This window comes from Tursiops truncatus, chromosome 19 (assembly GCF_011762595.2).
Source record: "Tursiops truncatus isolate mTurTru1 chromosome 19, mTurTru1.mat.Y, whole genome shotgun sequence".
Classification (NCBI taxonomy): domain Eukaryota; kingdom Metazoa; phylum Chordata; class Mammalia; order Artiodactyla; family Delphinidae; genus Tursiops; species Tursiops truncatus.
In genome coordinates, this window is record NC_047052.1 from 40,695,794 (window position 1) to 40,711,078 (window position 15,285).

The 15,285-nt window shown below is 48.9% G+C and overlaps 1 protein-coding gene across 23 annotated transcripts in view; it reads right to left on the reverse strand.

Moving 5' to 3' along the window:
• ANKRD27 (ankyrin repeat domain 27) overlaps nucleotides 1-15,285 on the reverse strand; it is a 52,778-nt gene that overhangs the window by 23,379 nt on the left and 14,114 nt on the right. For 21 of the 23 annotated variants that reach the window (XM_033845512.2, XM_033845513.2, XM_033845518.2 and 18 more), the window contains 13 exons: nucleotides 12,740-12,850; nucleotides 10,699-10,855; nucleotides 9,585-9,739; nucleotides 9,083-9,142; nucleotides 8,550-8,603; nucleotides 8,378-8,443; nucleotides 8,214-8,290; nucleotides 7,264-7,385; nucleotides 6,112-6,190; nucleotides 5,483-5,615; nucleotides 1,794-1,886; nucleotides 609-736; nucleotides 22-104 (listed from right to left, as the gene is read on the reverse strand). In XM_033845512.2, the coding sequence (XP_033701403.1) occupies nucleotides 22-104; nucleotides 609-736; nucleotides 1,794-1,886; nucleotides 5,483-5,615; nucleotides 6,112-6,190; nucleotides 7,264-7,385; nucleotides 8,214-8,290; nucleotides 8,378-8,443; nucleotides 8,550-8,603; nucleotides 9,083-9,142; nucleotides 9,585-9,739; nucleotides 10,699-10,855; nucleotides 12,740-12,850 (1,318 nt within the window). Of the gene's footprint in view, nucleotides 1-21; nucleotides 105-608; nucleotides 737-1,793; nucleotides 1,887-5,482; nucleotides 5,616-6,111; nucleotides 6,191-7,263; nucleotides 7,386-8,213; nucleotides 8,291-8,377; nucleotides 8,444-8,549; nucleotides 8,604-9,082; nucleotides 9,143-9,584; nucleotides 9,740-10,698; nucleotides 10,856-12,739; nucleotides 12,851-13,764; nucleotides 14,022-15,285 lie in introns of all 23 variants that reach the window. The other 2 variants (XM_073795746.1, XM_073795748.1) reach the window with 2 other exon arrangements.

Genomic DNA, 15,285 nt, shown 5'->3' on the forward strand with positions numbered 1-15,285 from the left:
CCCATCCCTTTGCCCACGTACCGCAGAGGGCAGCCACATGGAGCGGTGTATGACCCCTGTCGTCTCTGGAGAATGGAGTGACAATGGACGGGTCATTCAGCCTCCTAAAAGAGAAAGAGGATACAAAGAAATACACCAGGGTCCTGGGACAAGAAGAGAGATCTCCAGGTATGATCCAAGCTGGGTCTCCTCTACCGTGTCCCAGAGAGCAGAAGCCCCGACTTCCGCAGGGCCTCTCTCCCCACCCACCCCTCCAGGCCTTGACAACCAGCAAAAGAGCCCAATAAGGATAAGGGGAAACCAGAAAGGTTACAGGCAGGAGCCGACAGTCCTCCCATCCTAAAATCCACTTTCCGAGCCTGGGGCACGCCCTCTGCCCACCTCCCCTGGTAAAGCAGCCGAGCAGGGTGCCAGGTATGTTTACAATCTTTATTCCACCTGATTCTCCAAAGGGACAGACGTTACTCTCTCCACTTCACAGCAGAGGAAGCAGAGTGCGGCGAGGATAAGTTCCTTATTCCAAATCTCACAGCAAACAAGTGGGAAAGTTCCGCCCAGGCCCCGAGTCTCCCCCTTCCTGGCGCTGAGCCCACATAGGACCCTCGTACCCTGAGACGAGTTTCTCACAGTCATCACAGAAGCACAGAGGGTGACACATCTTTTGGACGGCATCTTTATCTCGGTCTTCCTGGCTCAGAAGTCTTTCCACTTCTTTCTGGTTACCTGATGCGATGTGCTAAAAAGTGACATCAGAAGCACTATTGATGTGAAGGAACTATTCGCTCTCTAAGGTGTGAATTTTCTGAGCATCCTTACTGAAACACACATCTACGTATGGATGGATGAAACAATTTGCTCTCTGGGACTTGTTTCAAAATAATTTGGGTGGACGGGGAAAAGTGGGGCAGGGGACAGAAATGAAACAGGATTGGGAGATGGCTACACGGGAGTTCCTTAATTGCACTACTCTCTTTTATTTTTATAAATGTTAGGGTTTTTCCAAAACTAAAGAAACAACGACATGACAAAATTCCCAGAGCCGCAGGAGTAGGGGGGCAGTACATCCTGAGCCTTGGTGTAGACTTCGACCCCCATTAAAGGGTCAAATCGTCTAGGAATCCAGTAGAGCCTTGGTTTGCAGGACAGCTGCAATTATCACAAGACCCCATCAACAAGCGAACCTGCAGGGCTCACCCGTGAGGCCTGGATGTATTCCCCACAGGGAGTGAGATGTTCTGAGGGGTGCACAGCTCTGGGTCCTCCGTGGAACCCACCCTCGCCCCGGGTGGCCCTCTGACGGCTGCCTCGTAGGGAACCGCGCCAGCCTTCCAGCGGTAGATCAGATCTGAGGAAGGAGCCGCCTGCCTCTGCCTGAGGATCCGACCACCACCGGGTGCCTTGCTCCCAGCCCAGCACACTCACACGAACATCTGTAACTGGGGCTCCCGGAGCCAAGCAGAGGCGTCAGTTCTGGCAGAGCTGCCAGTGAGGCGCCACTGAGCTGACTGGGAAGGACCAGCCATGTTTCGCCAGATGGGGAGAGGAGGACAGCCGGGCAGAGGGTTCCACACGCAGGGCCCGGTGCCCTCGCTATGCTGCCCAGTGGGGCTACAGCGCAGCTCACGTCGGGGGAGACGGGCAGCCGAGCTGATCCAGCATCCGTATCGCTCCCTCGAGCACAAAATGAACTCCTGCACTGAACTACGCAGACCACCCTGATGGATTCTACAGAGGTGTAGGAGGATGGAGAGCCCCTCACATATCTGTGCCCGCAGGACCTCTGCGTGTCTTACCTGAAACAAGCAGTCAATGGGAGTTGAGGTCAGCTGAGACAGCAAGCTCATTCTCTGCTTAAGGAACAGTCTGTCGCCAAACCCCTCGGACTCCTGCAAGAAAAGCCGACAACCCGTTTTATCGCACGTCGTGAGCTGTCAGTGCAGATCCTTGAAAACAGAGGACCCAGGAACGCTCCCTGCTGTTTCCCACAAAACAGGACCAGCAGTGCCTCTCCCCGCCCCCAGGGAGCCGCACAACAGACCCTCATCAGGCTGGGAGAGGGGCTCCCTGTCTGCCTCTCCAGGAAGTGGGGCTCTGATGACAGCTTCCTGGCAGGAATCTGGGAGGGGGCAGCACGATGGCTCCGTGTGTGTGTGTGTGTGTGTGTGTGTGTGTGTGCGTGTGTGTGTGCGCGCGTGTGTGTGTGTGTGTGGAATGTGGCATCTCTAAGTGTGAAATGTGGCATGCACACAGCACCATCCCCCACGTGGAAACCTGGATTGTCCCGGCCTCCCCCTCCTCTCAAAACATCTGTCCTAATGCCTGCAGAGCCCTGTCCGCTGCATGTTACCTGGGTCCACAGACAGGGGAACCATGTGACAGGCTGGTCTACCCTTCCCAGTGTGAACCAGCAAGAGAGAGAAGGGTCCTGCTTTTTGAACATACTTAATAAAACATCAGACAACACGGCCACTGGCCCAAAGTCCAATAAAATATGGGGTCCACCCCAAGAATAAACTCAGGTCTTCACAGTGCAGGTAATTTTTACCTGGATATAGAAATCTAAAAATGTATCGTTTCTCTATGAAATCATTTCTAGTGAGACACTTCAATGCTCACTTGAGCACCTGTGACTAAATTGGTAACAAATTAACTTCCTCGAAAAGAATCTTGGTGGGAGACAGATGGAATTGTTTCCAGCCAGCTGCTGCCAGAAGAACTCACCAAACCCTGAGAAAATTATGGGAACGTTTCTCTCTGTGGCCCCCTAGGTTCTGCCGAAGAGGTCCAGTTAAAGACAGAGGTGGCAGCATTTCTGGGGCCCACTGCCAAGCAGGGCGCCTCATGCCAGCCACCCTCATGGGGTTGTCTTGGCAGACAAACACCAACCCTCAGACGTACAGCTACCTTTGCTCCCCGTCGGTAGATGCTGTGTAAGGCTCGATCAACCTGTTTTATTCAGGGATTTACAGCTGAGCTGCAAATCAGAGAAACATCAAAGACCTTATTGTTCAGGTAAATTTGGAGCTCCTTCCTCCACTTAGGTGACTGTTTGAAGGGCACTGATGAAAAGAGGCAGGTCTTCCAGGACTGACTGGTCAGGGAAGAATGAGCAACCAGAAGAGACAGCATATCAGCTAAGACCAATTCGGGAAGAGGTAAATACTATTTATTGGAAGCCCAGTAATGTGAAAAAGACCTGCAAAGCTGGAGCAGAGAAGGGTGGAGATCCTTTCAAGGTTCTCCTCCATTTTTTTCTGTCCACAAAGGTAAATCTAGAGTCATCCCAGTAATGGTTATTTTCAAAAAAGCTCAAGTCTTCATTAATGAACATGCTTAAAGAATGTTTACGGTCATCTCAAGTATGATTATGTCTTGGGGAGAAAATTTCTGTGAAACTACATTATAGTATATAAAGAGTCAACAGTAAAACATTATTGATTTCCTAACACTTAGTCCTTAATGCTTTTCAGAAACCTCACCTGCTGTGTGGAGATACACTTGGGCTCTCTCCCCGGGAAATTCTATCAATACCAACAAGCAGCCGTGGCCTCGCACTTTCCTAGATGGAACTGCACTAAGGCACAGGCAATGCCACAGACGGAATCCCAACGCTGCCATCACAAAAGACAAGGAAGCCACAACACCTGCTCTGTCCATAAAGGTAAAAGGACATCTCTCAGGCCTGACCCACTCAAGACCCAAGGCTCGGGCTCCACGGCCAGCCGAGAGGATGATGCAACCTTGTCGCAATTCCAGGGGGACCAACCACCCTCCAATCCGGGAGGGCAGGACCAGGGTCTGACGGCCCAGACAAGACGGGCGCACTGGGCTGTGTCCCCCCCTTGCCCACCCAAGCTAATGGCCATCCTTGGGGCTATCCACGCAGGATGCACCAGACAGCCAGGAAACAGAGGCATCCAGATGCCGGTGTTGCCAGATCAAGGAAGGGCATCGGTATCACGTAACACTTCAAAAAGGCACTTTCAAATACGCCATTTGATCCTCGCAACCACCTGGCAAGGGTGAAATACCTAACACGATCCCCAGTGTAGACAGGAGGGACAGAGGCTCAGAGAGACAAACTGACTTGCCCAAGGGCTGGACTCAAACCAACACCAGCACAAGAGGGGCCACCCCTCAAACATTGCCACAATCCCACTTGGAATATTTTCTGAAAGACAAGTATGTGTGAGAAGCTGACTGTTAGTGTTTGGTCAACCACCTCTTTACTCTCTGGCCAAAGGCCTTCAAGCGTTGGACTTCCTGCCTACATGCCACGGAAAGTAAGAAAGCAGGATGGTTGTGGTACAGGATGGGTGCAGCAAGGGGACAGGAGCACCTTCAAGAGGTGGGCACCTCCCTCCAGGTGACAAGGGGCACCCCTGGCCCCAGCAAGGAGCACCAGGCAAGTCCTCTGCAGGGTAGTGGGTCCAGGAGGGGAGACCCATCAGAGGGAAAGAACCAGAAGGGCAGGGCCATGATGGAAAACCTCCGCAGGCACCATGGGAACAACACGTGTTCCTAGAACCTCACAGAAGACAATTCAAACTAAGAAATCTTGCTGCCCAACTCTGGAAGTGAGCGGCATCTCTTTTTTTTTTTTTTTAATAAACTTATCTGTTTATTATTTTATTTTTGGCTGCACTGGGTCTTTGTTGCTAGGCACGGGCTTTCTCTAGTTGCGGGGGCCACTCTTCGTTGCGGTGCACAGGCTTCTCATTGCTGTGGCTTCTCTTGTTGCGGAGCATGGGCCAGCTTCAGTAGTTGCAGTGTGAACGCAAGGCTCAGTAGTTGCGGCTCGTGGGCTCTAGAGCGCAGGCTCAGTAGTTGCGGCGCACGGGCTTAGCTGCTCCGCAGCATGTGGGATCTTCCTGGACCAGGGCTCGAACCCGTGTCCCCTGCACTGGCAGGCAGATTCTTAACCACTGCGCCACCAGGGAAGTCCCAGGACTCTTGGTTTTTAATACAGAAATCTCTTCATTCGATTGATTTCAACTTTGCAATTTCTGTGAGTACTGTCATGCTTTGCTGGTTGGTATGGCAGTGAAATAAGCCAGCAGTGCAATCTTGGTTCAAGAGTCTCACAGTTCTCATGGGAACATCATCGCCTCCACTAGCCAAAGCTCACCAACCAACCAAGAAAATAATAATAGGGCCACTGAGTCCTGAAAACTGCAGACGTTAGTAATCTCATCTCCTGCCCATCATGATCAGGATACCCCAGTTCACCGCTTCTAGCTTCCCCTTCTGCCCGTGTGCTTTTGAGGATGACAAGGATTAATGAAGCAGATCAACAATGTGAAGGACAAGATAACGCGCAAACTTTCACAACCTACGGGGGGCTAGTGTTCACTCGCTGGGCTGAGGCCCCATTCTCTCGGGAGAGCATCTCTGACGGCCCCTCCCCCACACCACCCTGAGAACCCCATCACACACGCCGTGACACCCACAAAAAAAGGGCAGAGAAGGAGGGAGGTCTTACCAGTGGCTTAACGGAGAGGCTTCCCTGCCGAATATATTCAATTGCAGCCTCAACTGAGGTCAGGCAGTATCCCAGTTCATCTTTTGCTGAGCTGCTAAATCTGAAGTTCTTGATATAACTCAAATTTGCCATCCTAACAGAAGGAAGAAAGAAGGTTTATGGTTGTACACCCAATTAACACTTTGGCCGAAACAATGCTGTTGGCTTCATCATCAAGTCGGTTGGCTCCTGGGAGCCGGCGCTGCTGTCCCTGGGTCTTTATTTAGAGGGAGCACAATTAGGAAAATAAGTGAAGCTACTTGCGACTTTCCTGGAATGGGCTAGTTTTTAGAGAGCTGGTAATTATACAGGGAACTTGCATTTCTGCGGGAAAAGGACGGGCTTTGGAGCCGGACAGAATTGGAGTCTGCTTCCCGCTCAGCCACTGACTAGCCACATGCTCCAGAATGAGAAACGTAAGCTCGCTGGCTCAGTTTCCCCATCTGTACATGGAATGACAGCCACCCCTTGCAGGACGAAAGCAGGGCAGTACCTGGCTCATAAGGGGCACTCAGTTTCCTAGAGTGACACTAAAACCACCCCAGTACAGTGCTGCCATTTTGAAAAAGCATTTTAACAAAAAATGTTACCAATTAGGGATCTCTGTTTTCACAAGCAAATACAACAGGACTGATAGCAGATCATCAGCGCACATGGTCTCCAAGTTAACTGCAAGGGGGAAACACATGTTCAAAGCCATCCTGGGACTCAAATGGACCGACAAGTGTTATCAACTCCCCACCACCATCCAACCCACAAAACCACAATCCAGGAAGATGACCCATCAGGGAGAAATTCAATCGCACGATTTCCTTTCTAGCGTCCTGAATAGATGTCAGATTCCAGGGGAAAATGAATGCTTCGCATCCTCTGAACACGTGCAGAAGAAGCAAACTGCAAGCAGACCACCCCTCGCTACCTCCCGGGACAGATAAAGAGCCCGAGGAAGTCAGCAATGGTGGATACAACTTGAAGGCGTGCCCGAGGCACTGCCAGAAGCCTCTTTCCTCCGGGATCATTTCTGTTTTATACACCTCAGAGTCTAATGCCGACCTGCAGCTTGACTCTACTGTTCTCATTAAAATTTTGTTTAAGTAATCCATTCACACATTTAAAATTTCAAAAAGTACAAAAGAGCCAACCATGCACATCTCTCCCATCCCTGCCACCCAGACTTCTTTCCCAGAGGCCACTGCTGTTGCTTCCCACGTACCTGTCCACAGACAGTCTATGATCTCCCCATTGTATATATGGATACAGAGTCGCCCCCTTTCCTCAATGCTGCTGGAAGGGTACCATACACACTCCTGTTCTTTCATTCATCGATAATACGCTTCGAAGATCACCCCCTATCTGCCCACACAGATCTGCCTTCTCATTACTTTTCTCTTAGCTTATTTTGTTTTTACTTTTTATAATGGAAAATTTTAAACGTATACAAAATTAGAGAGAACAACTTAACAGTTGAACCCCCATGTTTCCATCACCAGTTTGGCTCGTTTTTGAGGCCGCTGCTTCTCCACCAGCATTTTCTCACCCTAAAGACGCCTCACCTACCCTGCCCCCCGACCCCCATTACGAGGCACCCGCTCCTCAGATCCGACGCCAGGCCACTCACACAGAAATGCTCTGTTGCCCATCCACCCATCTCTATGAGCCTTTAAGATGACTGCTTCTCAACAGATGTTTGCAGCTGGATGTATGCAGCCACCCCACTGCAGGTCCCTTCACCGAGCACACACCTCTCTGGCTGGGAGACTGGGTGATCAGCTGCACCACCTTCCACAAACAAGCCAGCTTCTGCTGCGGGGACGTGCACCTGTTCAGCTGAGCCAGCTCCCTCTTGGCACGAGGTATGTTGAAGCTGCAAAATAATTTGGAAAGTGACCACATAAGACCACGGTGTGAGGGCCCTCCTTCTCGGATCTAATCCCATACCTCAGATTCACATTTCTTACAGCAAACCGTAAGTAAAGACAAACAAAACTAGAAACTCAGAAGTAATCGGACTCGGGTCACTGGCAAAACCCAGCAGCTTTCAAGGTGCCAATCAAGCTGCCAGGTGATGTAGCTGTACCAGAAAATTAGGAAAAAAAATCAGCAAGCCTTAGCCCCAGAATGAAATAGGCCAATGGGCGGGGGGGGCGGAGTTTAGACATAAACAATTTAGATTTTTTTTTTTTTTTTTTTTTACTTTTTGGCTGAGCTGCACAGCATGCGGGATCTTAGTTCCCCAACCAGGGATCGAACCCGTGCCCCCTGCAGGGAAGCACGAAGTCTTAACCGCTGGACCACCAAGGAAGTCCCTAGACATTTTTGTAATAAAATGAAACTTAATCCAAAAGGAGATGCCCCTAAAGCAGGGGTCCCTCAGACTGGCAGGTGAGGAGAGACATCTGTGTGCAGGGCCCACCTGGGTGAGCTGCGTGCCTGCCCAGAGACCAGCTGTGTACGACTCCACCCCTTCTGGCTCCCACTCACCGGATGCTGGCAGGCGGGTGCAGGAGCATGCCAGCTCCGAAACAGTCATCTGCCAACCTCAGCCCCTTTATCTTTGGTCACAAATAACTGCCCTGCTCCACGGTCTGAACCATGTCAAATCAGTGCCGCCACTGCTGCTTCGGGGGGCGGGGGGGATGGCGAACGGTGCCCCAGCCCCTGAGGACACGGCCACAGCAGTGCAAACCCTTACCTGAACTCAGGTTTCACACCAATATCCTTCTGCTGAAGATCTTGAAGGCTCCTTGTGATTTTGTTAAAGGCAGCATCCTAACAAGAGATTTTAATGAAGCTTCAAATGTCTTAAAAGGCTTAGAACAGGGCTTCCATCCCGGATGATGATGATGGAGAACCTACCTCACTTGCCTCCATGGTCCCCACATATTTAAAGATCAGGTCGTAAATATCGTGCTGGACATACATCTGTGAAATCAACAGGACCCAGTTCAAGGCATGTGAGTGGGGGGTGGGCGACAAAGGAGCCCCCGGCACTGCCGTCTTCTCTCCCCTCGCTGCCCTGGCCCCTTACCTCTACGGCCTGTTTCATCAGGTTCATCTGGGCCTCCTGCTTGGCGAGCACTTTCTGGAGGACAAGACGAGTACAGTTACAGAGCATGGACTAGCATGTGGGCAAACTGTAAGTCTCTCTCTCTCTTTTTTTTTTTTTGGTTTATTTAATTGATTCACAATGTTGTGTTAATTTCTGCTGCACAGCACAGTGATTCAGTTATACATATATATACCTTCTTTTTTTCATATTCTTTTCCATTATGGCTTATCACAGGATGTTGAATATAGTTCCCTGTGCTATACAGTAGGACCTTGTGGTTTGTCCATCCTATATATAATAGTTCACATCTGCTAACCCCGAACTTCCACTCCATCCCTCCTCCAACCCTCTCCTCCTCGGCAACCACCAGTCTGTCCTCTATGTCCGTGAGTCTGTTTCTGTTTCGTAGATAGGTTCACTCATGGCATATTTTAGATTCCACGCATAAGTGATATATGCTATTTGTCTCTCTCTTTCTGGCAGGTGTCTCTTTTGAACATCGTGCTGCTTACCAGGTGGGAGTCCCTCAGCAGCTGCTGGAGGCATCTGGTGTAGAGAGCATTCACGGAGTCCTGTGCAACACAGAGCAGAGAGAGGTCACCCTCATGATCCGAGGCCACGACACAAAACCCGGGACATGTCACATGTCCTGGGGCAAAGAGAACATTTCACAAAATGGATTTCCTGGGTGACAAGCTCTAAATCCTAAAGCAAGCTTATCAAATCAAGTGTGTGATTTGTTTTTCAACTTTTTTTAGGTACATGCATTAAAAGTAGGAAAAAAAATTCCCCTTAGGGTTAACATAGATGATAACAATATTCATCTTTATACTTCTCTGTGATTTTCAAGTTTTCTACAGTGGTCTGTAGTACTTTTATAGGTAAAAAGAAACATTTAAACAAAACTTCCAACGATGGAGGCAGCAAAGTTACAGAGTGAACTGAGAGGGATCCTGGTGCTCTGAACTGGCCTGAGACAAAGCACGCTTAGCAAAGCAAGACACGGCTACTGACTATGTGATGACGGAGGCTCTTTCTTTCACACTCTCTGAACGTTCGCTGGAAAGAGGCGATGTTCCTGTCGAATCTCTCTGCATGTCTTCCCAAAAACTCTCTCACGTCTTCGATGGTTTTCAGGGAAAAGGGATCTGAGGGTGTTGAAGGCTCTTCTGAAAAAGAGACAGAGGGTCAGGCTGGCTGAAGGCTTCACTGTTTCCTAACAGCGCAAGTCCCACAACCCTTTGCCCTGCTCCTCCAGGATCTGACGCTCCATCTTCCACAGGAGGAGAGGGATGACCTTATTTCAAGATATTGCCCAAGAGCAGCCCAGTTGGGGGTCCAGAGAGCCTGGTCCTCTTGAAGCCCTTTCCTGGGACCAAACCTGAATTATCTGGGACCCTAGGCATGACCTGTGAGGCTGTGGTGAGGAAGCCCTGATTCCTGACAATAAGAGCCTCAGATAGGAGCGTTTGGCACATTAATTGTTATCTCAACTTCGTGGAGCACCAAAGAATTATTACCTGTTAAAAATAATGAGATCTAGGGCTTCCGTGGTGGCACAGTGGTTGAGAGTCCCCCTGCCGGTGCGGGGGACGCAGGTTTGTGCCCCGGTCCGGGAAGATCCCACATGCCGTGGAGCGGCTAGGCCTGTGAGCCATGGCCGCTGGGCCTGCACGTCCGGAGCCTGTGCTCCGCAACGGGAGAGGCCACAACAGTGAGAGGCCCGCATACCGCAAAAAATATATATAAATTAAAAAAATAATGAGATTTCAAAGAGGCACAGCAGTGGGGCTGGGTGGGTAATAATGCTGTAAGAGGTAGCCCTAAAGCCGAGGCCCAGAGACAAAGCCAGGGCTGCCACTTTGCACAACTCCAGGGGGCGCCATTCCCACTAAGGTCTATGTGTGTAACACCCAACATGTGCAACCACGCACAGCAGCCTAATCCACGTCACCTTGGCTCAGGATGACTTTCTGATTAAGTTTTAGGGGGAATTATTGTAAACAGTTATGCAGGTTTCTAGCGGGCTCTTGAATATTTCATGGGATGTTTACAACAGCTGCGTCAGGAGGAAGTTCAACAAGCACATTTCTCCCAATCAGGAGAAAGGGGTTTTCTCCCAGAATACCTGAACTCTCTCTCTTTTCCAAAGGATGGGCTATGCACAGTATGCTGAAACTTTCTTCTTTTTCATTGTAGAAAGTTTCTTCAAAGAGAATGGGCACGGAGAGAAGACAGGCGAAACCAGCTCCTAGTTTAATCCTGTTTCCTTGGATAAAGACATCCTGGAACAAGAGAGCCGTCACTGCACCAGCAGCCCGTGTGACTGCCGACCCCTCAGCCTGGCCCCCATCCGGCACTTCACCCCACCCGCCTGCCTCTGCTCCAGTGTGGGTTTGGGTGGGCACCAACACTCTTCCAGCTTGCTTTCTGATCCTAACATGTTTTCTTCCCTCTTTGTTCACCCTGTCACTCCAGCTACACAGTACCCTGATTCTTTTCACATGTTGCTACCCAAAAGCACCGTACCCTCCGCAAAAGGAAAAAGTAAGAAGGTTCTCCTCTCTGAATAAGAGATCAGAATGACCCGACGCTGCGACCCAGAAGCACCAAAGGATGCGCGCTGCATCCCCTCCACGGCTCATCACTCTGGCCGTGGCCAAGGTGCCCGGGAAGACCAGCCACGATGAGCCCAGTGCCTCTGTTCTCTTGGTAGATTTGGGTACCAGGAAGAGAACAAGTAAACTGACGGGCAGCTGTGGTGAGCAGATCCCTGGCAGGAAAATGGAAGCATGCTTGGGAGCCACAGGGCTGCAGACCACCCCTCACCCCAGACTGGCGTACTGGTACCCACCCCCCGGACCCATCCCTCCTTGACGCCCCCCCCAGTGCCCACGGCCCCGGCTACACCAGTGTGGGCCCCCACTCCTGACTGCGGGTAGGCTGGGGACCACGGCCAGTCCTGACCAGGGATGGAACCTCCCCCTCTCGGAACCTATCTGCTTCCGCTTAAAAAAAATAAGAGAATGCCTACCCCAAAGTTAACATCAACAATGAGACAGACTGACGTCACATGCCTCCTGACACGATGCACTGAGAGAGATAAAACACCCTTCCGAGGCGTTCCTACTGAAAAGGCATAACTGCGATCTAATCATGGGAAACATCAGAGAAACCCACACTGAGGGAGAGTCTACAAAGCAAGACAAAAATGTCAATGTCATGAAAGACACAGACTGAGGAACCGTTCCAAATGGAAGGAAACTAAAAAGACTAACCACTGAATACACTGCATGATCCCAGACGTGATCCTGGATCTAAAAAAATAGATCTTTTTTGCTATAATAGGGTATTACAACTAGCAGAATTTGTTGAAGGACAGTATGCTGGGACTTCCCTGGTGGTCTAGTGGTTAAGACTCTGCACTTCCAATGCAGGGGGCGCGGGTTCAATCCCTGGTCAGGGACTAAGATCCCACATGCTGGGGTGCGGCCAAAAAACCCAAAAAAGATTAAAAAAGGACAGTATGTTGGAGAAGCGTATTCTATCAATGCTAAATTTTGTGTGATCACTGTGCTGTATTATAGGAAATACACGTTGTTTTGAAGCAAAGGGACATGGTGTCTGCAACTTTTAGTCTTTCTGAAAAAGGTTCAGAAAAAGTAATAATGTGTGGTGTAGACAGATAGAGAGATAGACAGATGGATAGATGGGGATAGGGGTGAGGAAATAAAACAGATGTGGCCAAAATGCTAACAGCTGACCAATCTGGGCAGAAAGGTATGTGAGAGTTCTCTGTACCTTACTGAAACTTTCTATAGGTTTGAGATGATTTCAAAACAAAAAATTCTTAAATTAGAAATTCGTCCCTGATCTCAAGGGCACTGGGGATAAACAGCTTGCTCTGACAGGGCCTCTCTGGGGAGGTGTCCCAGCCACTCCCCGACTCCCCGGCAGAATACCCACGGGCTGAGGGAGAGGTGCCCGGCCCCGCCTCACCTCCTGGCTGCAGCCAGCTCCTCCGCCCTCAAAGGTAGCAGGGCTGCTGTGGTGTCAAAGCCATCACGTAACACAGACGTGAAAGGGTGAGAAGCAGGATTCTCTCCCCTCCCCCACTCCCAAACACTGAGTGAGTGGCCCTGGTTGACCCACAAGAAACGAAAGAATACCTTTCCATTTAAGGTCTGAAAGTGTTCTTCCACTGGGATCAAAATATAGGACTCAAACTGACAAGTAGACTGAACACTGCCTGACAGGCTTCCTTTGCAGGGTACTAACACCTGGAAAAAAACAAATTAGGGTGAATACTCAACAGATGTGTCATTTACAACTTCAGCAGAACACGAGGCATCTCAAGATGCTCCAGCAGAACTGCCACGGGGACCTCCTGGCAGAGAGGACCTCTGGGGTCACTGGCCAAAGGGGCAGCAGCTGATCTGTTGCCACTGTGATGGAAGCTGAGGCCCCCACCCAGCCGAGGGAGGAAGCACACGCCTCCCCCATCCCCGGGCCTCAGACCGGAGGGCTCACTCCCACCCCGCTGGGCCCTCCCTGCAGCTACCCCAGGGGCCCCCTCTGTCCTCAGCAGGCTCAGGAATGATTCCAGATGAAGAAACGATAGTTTGAAAAGTACAGAAAAGTGAAACTAAAAAATCGCACGGCATCCCACCACCTGAATGATAAACGCAGCACAATGAAGACAGTTTCCTTCCCATCTTCTTTCTATGCTTTTTTAAGCTGAACTGTGATCACAGTTTGTTTTACCAGCCACAGAAATACAGTTTCCTATTGCAGGCTGCCACCTCCACCAGAGATGTCTCAGGTGCCAGACTGTGTCTCTGGGGCAGCCTCAACCTGAAGCGTGAATTTTGGTCCCACCGTGGCCACCATGTTGACCGGGCACCAGCTTCTTTGCTCAACACAGCAAAGGCAACCACACGTGTATCTGTGCTCGGCCCAGGGACTCACGTTTAAGAGGAATCTCTCAGATTCAAGTGCACCTGGGAGACGACGACCAAAGTGGTGATGTCCCTCAGAGCCCCAGGTCCTAAAGCAGCCTGGCGCAAGGCAAGCAGCTTCTGCACTATCCCCACTGGACAGACAAGGAAACCGAGGCTCAAGGAAGTGCAGCAACTTGTCCAGGGGCACGCAGCAAGTGAGTGACAGAGCCAGGACTCAACCTCCTGTTCCCCACCTCACCACAGCCCAGTCCTGTGGCCTCCTGGAGGCCAGTGCTGGGAGCAGGGAGCACAGCCCAGCATATGCTGGAGTTTCCTCTGTGAAGACACCACGAAACTCTGGGGCCTTCAAGAGCAGCTGTCATTAGGAGCTTCCTCAGGCAGGTCAGAAAGAGCTTCTCTCCCCACGAGGGATACGCCAATTGCTCACGGCAGAAAAGGGAGGCCCTCGTTGATGGAAGATCACAACTGTCTATGAAGTGGGCTTGCCTCTCTGCAAAAAATCAAGACTGAATCAGACCCAGAGCTAGACTTAACTACCAAGTTCAGGAAATACAGAGACCAGAGGACCATGGTAAACACCACCACAGGACTGCAACCGGCACAAGCCAGAAGGCAGGAAACTCTACAGGATGAATGACCTTGATACTTGAATTGTGAGCAAAGAAGGAAAACGAGGAAAGTGGGGCTTAGAGTTAAAAAAACAGACTGTGGTGATGATTTCACAAGTCTACACACATGTCAAAATGGATCCAGTTTTACACACTGAGTAGGTACAGTTTAGTTGTTCTTTTCAAAGTTTAGCTCAAGAAAGTTAGGAGGAAAAGAGATTTAAAAGGCATACCAAGCAACAAGAATTTACTGTATAGCACAGGGAACTATATTCAATATCTTGTAATAACCTATAATGGAAAAGAATCTGAAAAAAAAAATATATATATATAACTCAAAAAATATATAAATATATAACAAAAATATATATATATAACAAAAAATATATATATATAACTTTTATATATATATAAAATATATATATATAACCTATATAAAATATATATATAATAACCTATAATGGAAAAGAATCTGAAAAAAATATATATATATATAACTCAAAATATATATATAAAACAAAAAATATATATAACATTTATATATATATAAAATATATATATATAACTGAAAAAATATATATATATATAATATATATATATAACTCAATCACTTTGCTCAATCACCTAAAACTAACATAATACTGTAAATCAACTATACTTCAATTTTTTTAAAAAAGGCCTACCAATCCAGAATAACGTGTGGATCACCTTTGGATTCTGATTTAAACAAACCAACTGGAAAACAAACAAAAAATTATGAGATAATCTGGGAAATTTGAACAGTGACTAGACATTTCACAACAGTAAGGAGATACTGAAGAAATTTTTAGCTGTGATAATGGTATGTGATTACTTTTTTAAGTCCTTATCATTTAAAACTACATTCCTACATATTTACAGATGAAATCACATGACTACCTTATATAATTTTCTGGAATTTGCTTCAAAATGGTCCCCTGGCTAAGGGGAGAGGGCAGCAGGGATAGAAGTGAGATATGCTGGCATCTGAGCTGGGCACTGCGGAAGTTGAGTGATGGGGGCGTGGGGTGCATTGCATGATTTGTGCCACTTGTACATGTTTGAAATTAAACATAATAATTTTAAAAAATTTTTCAGATAGCCAACTTTATTCAACTAATTATTAAA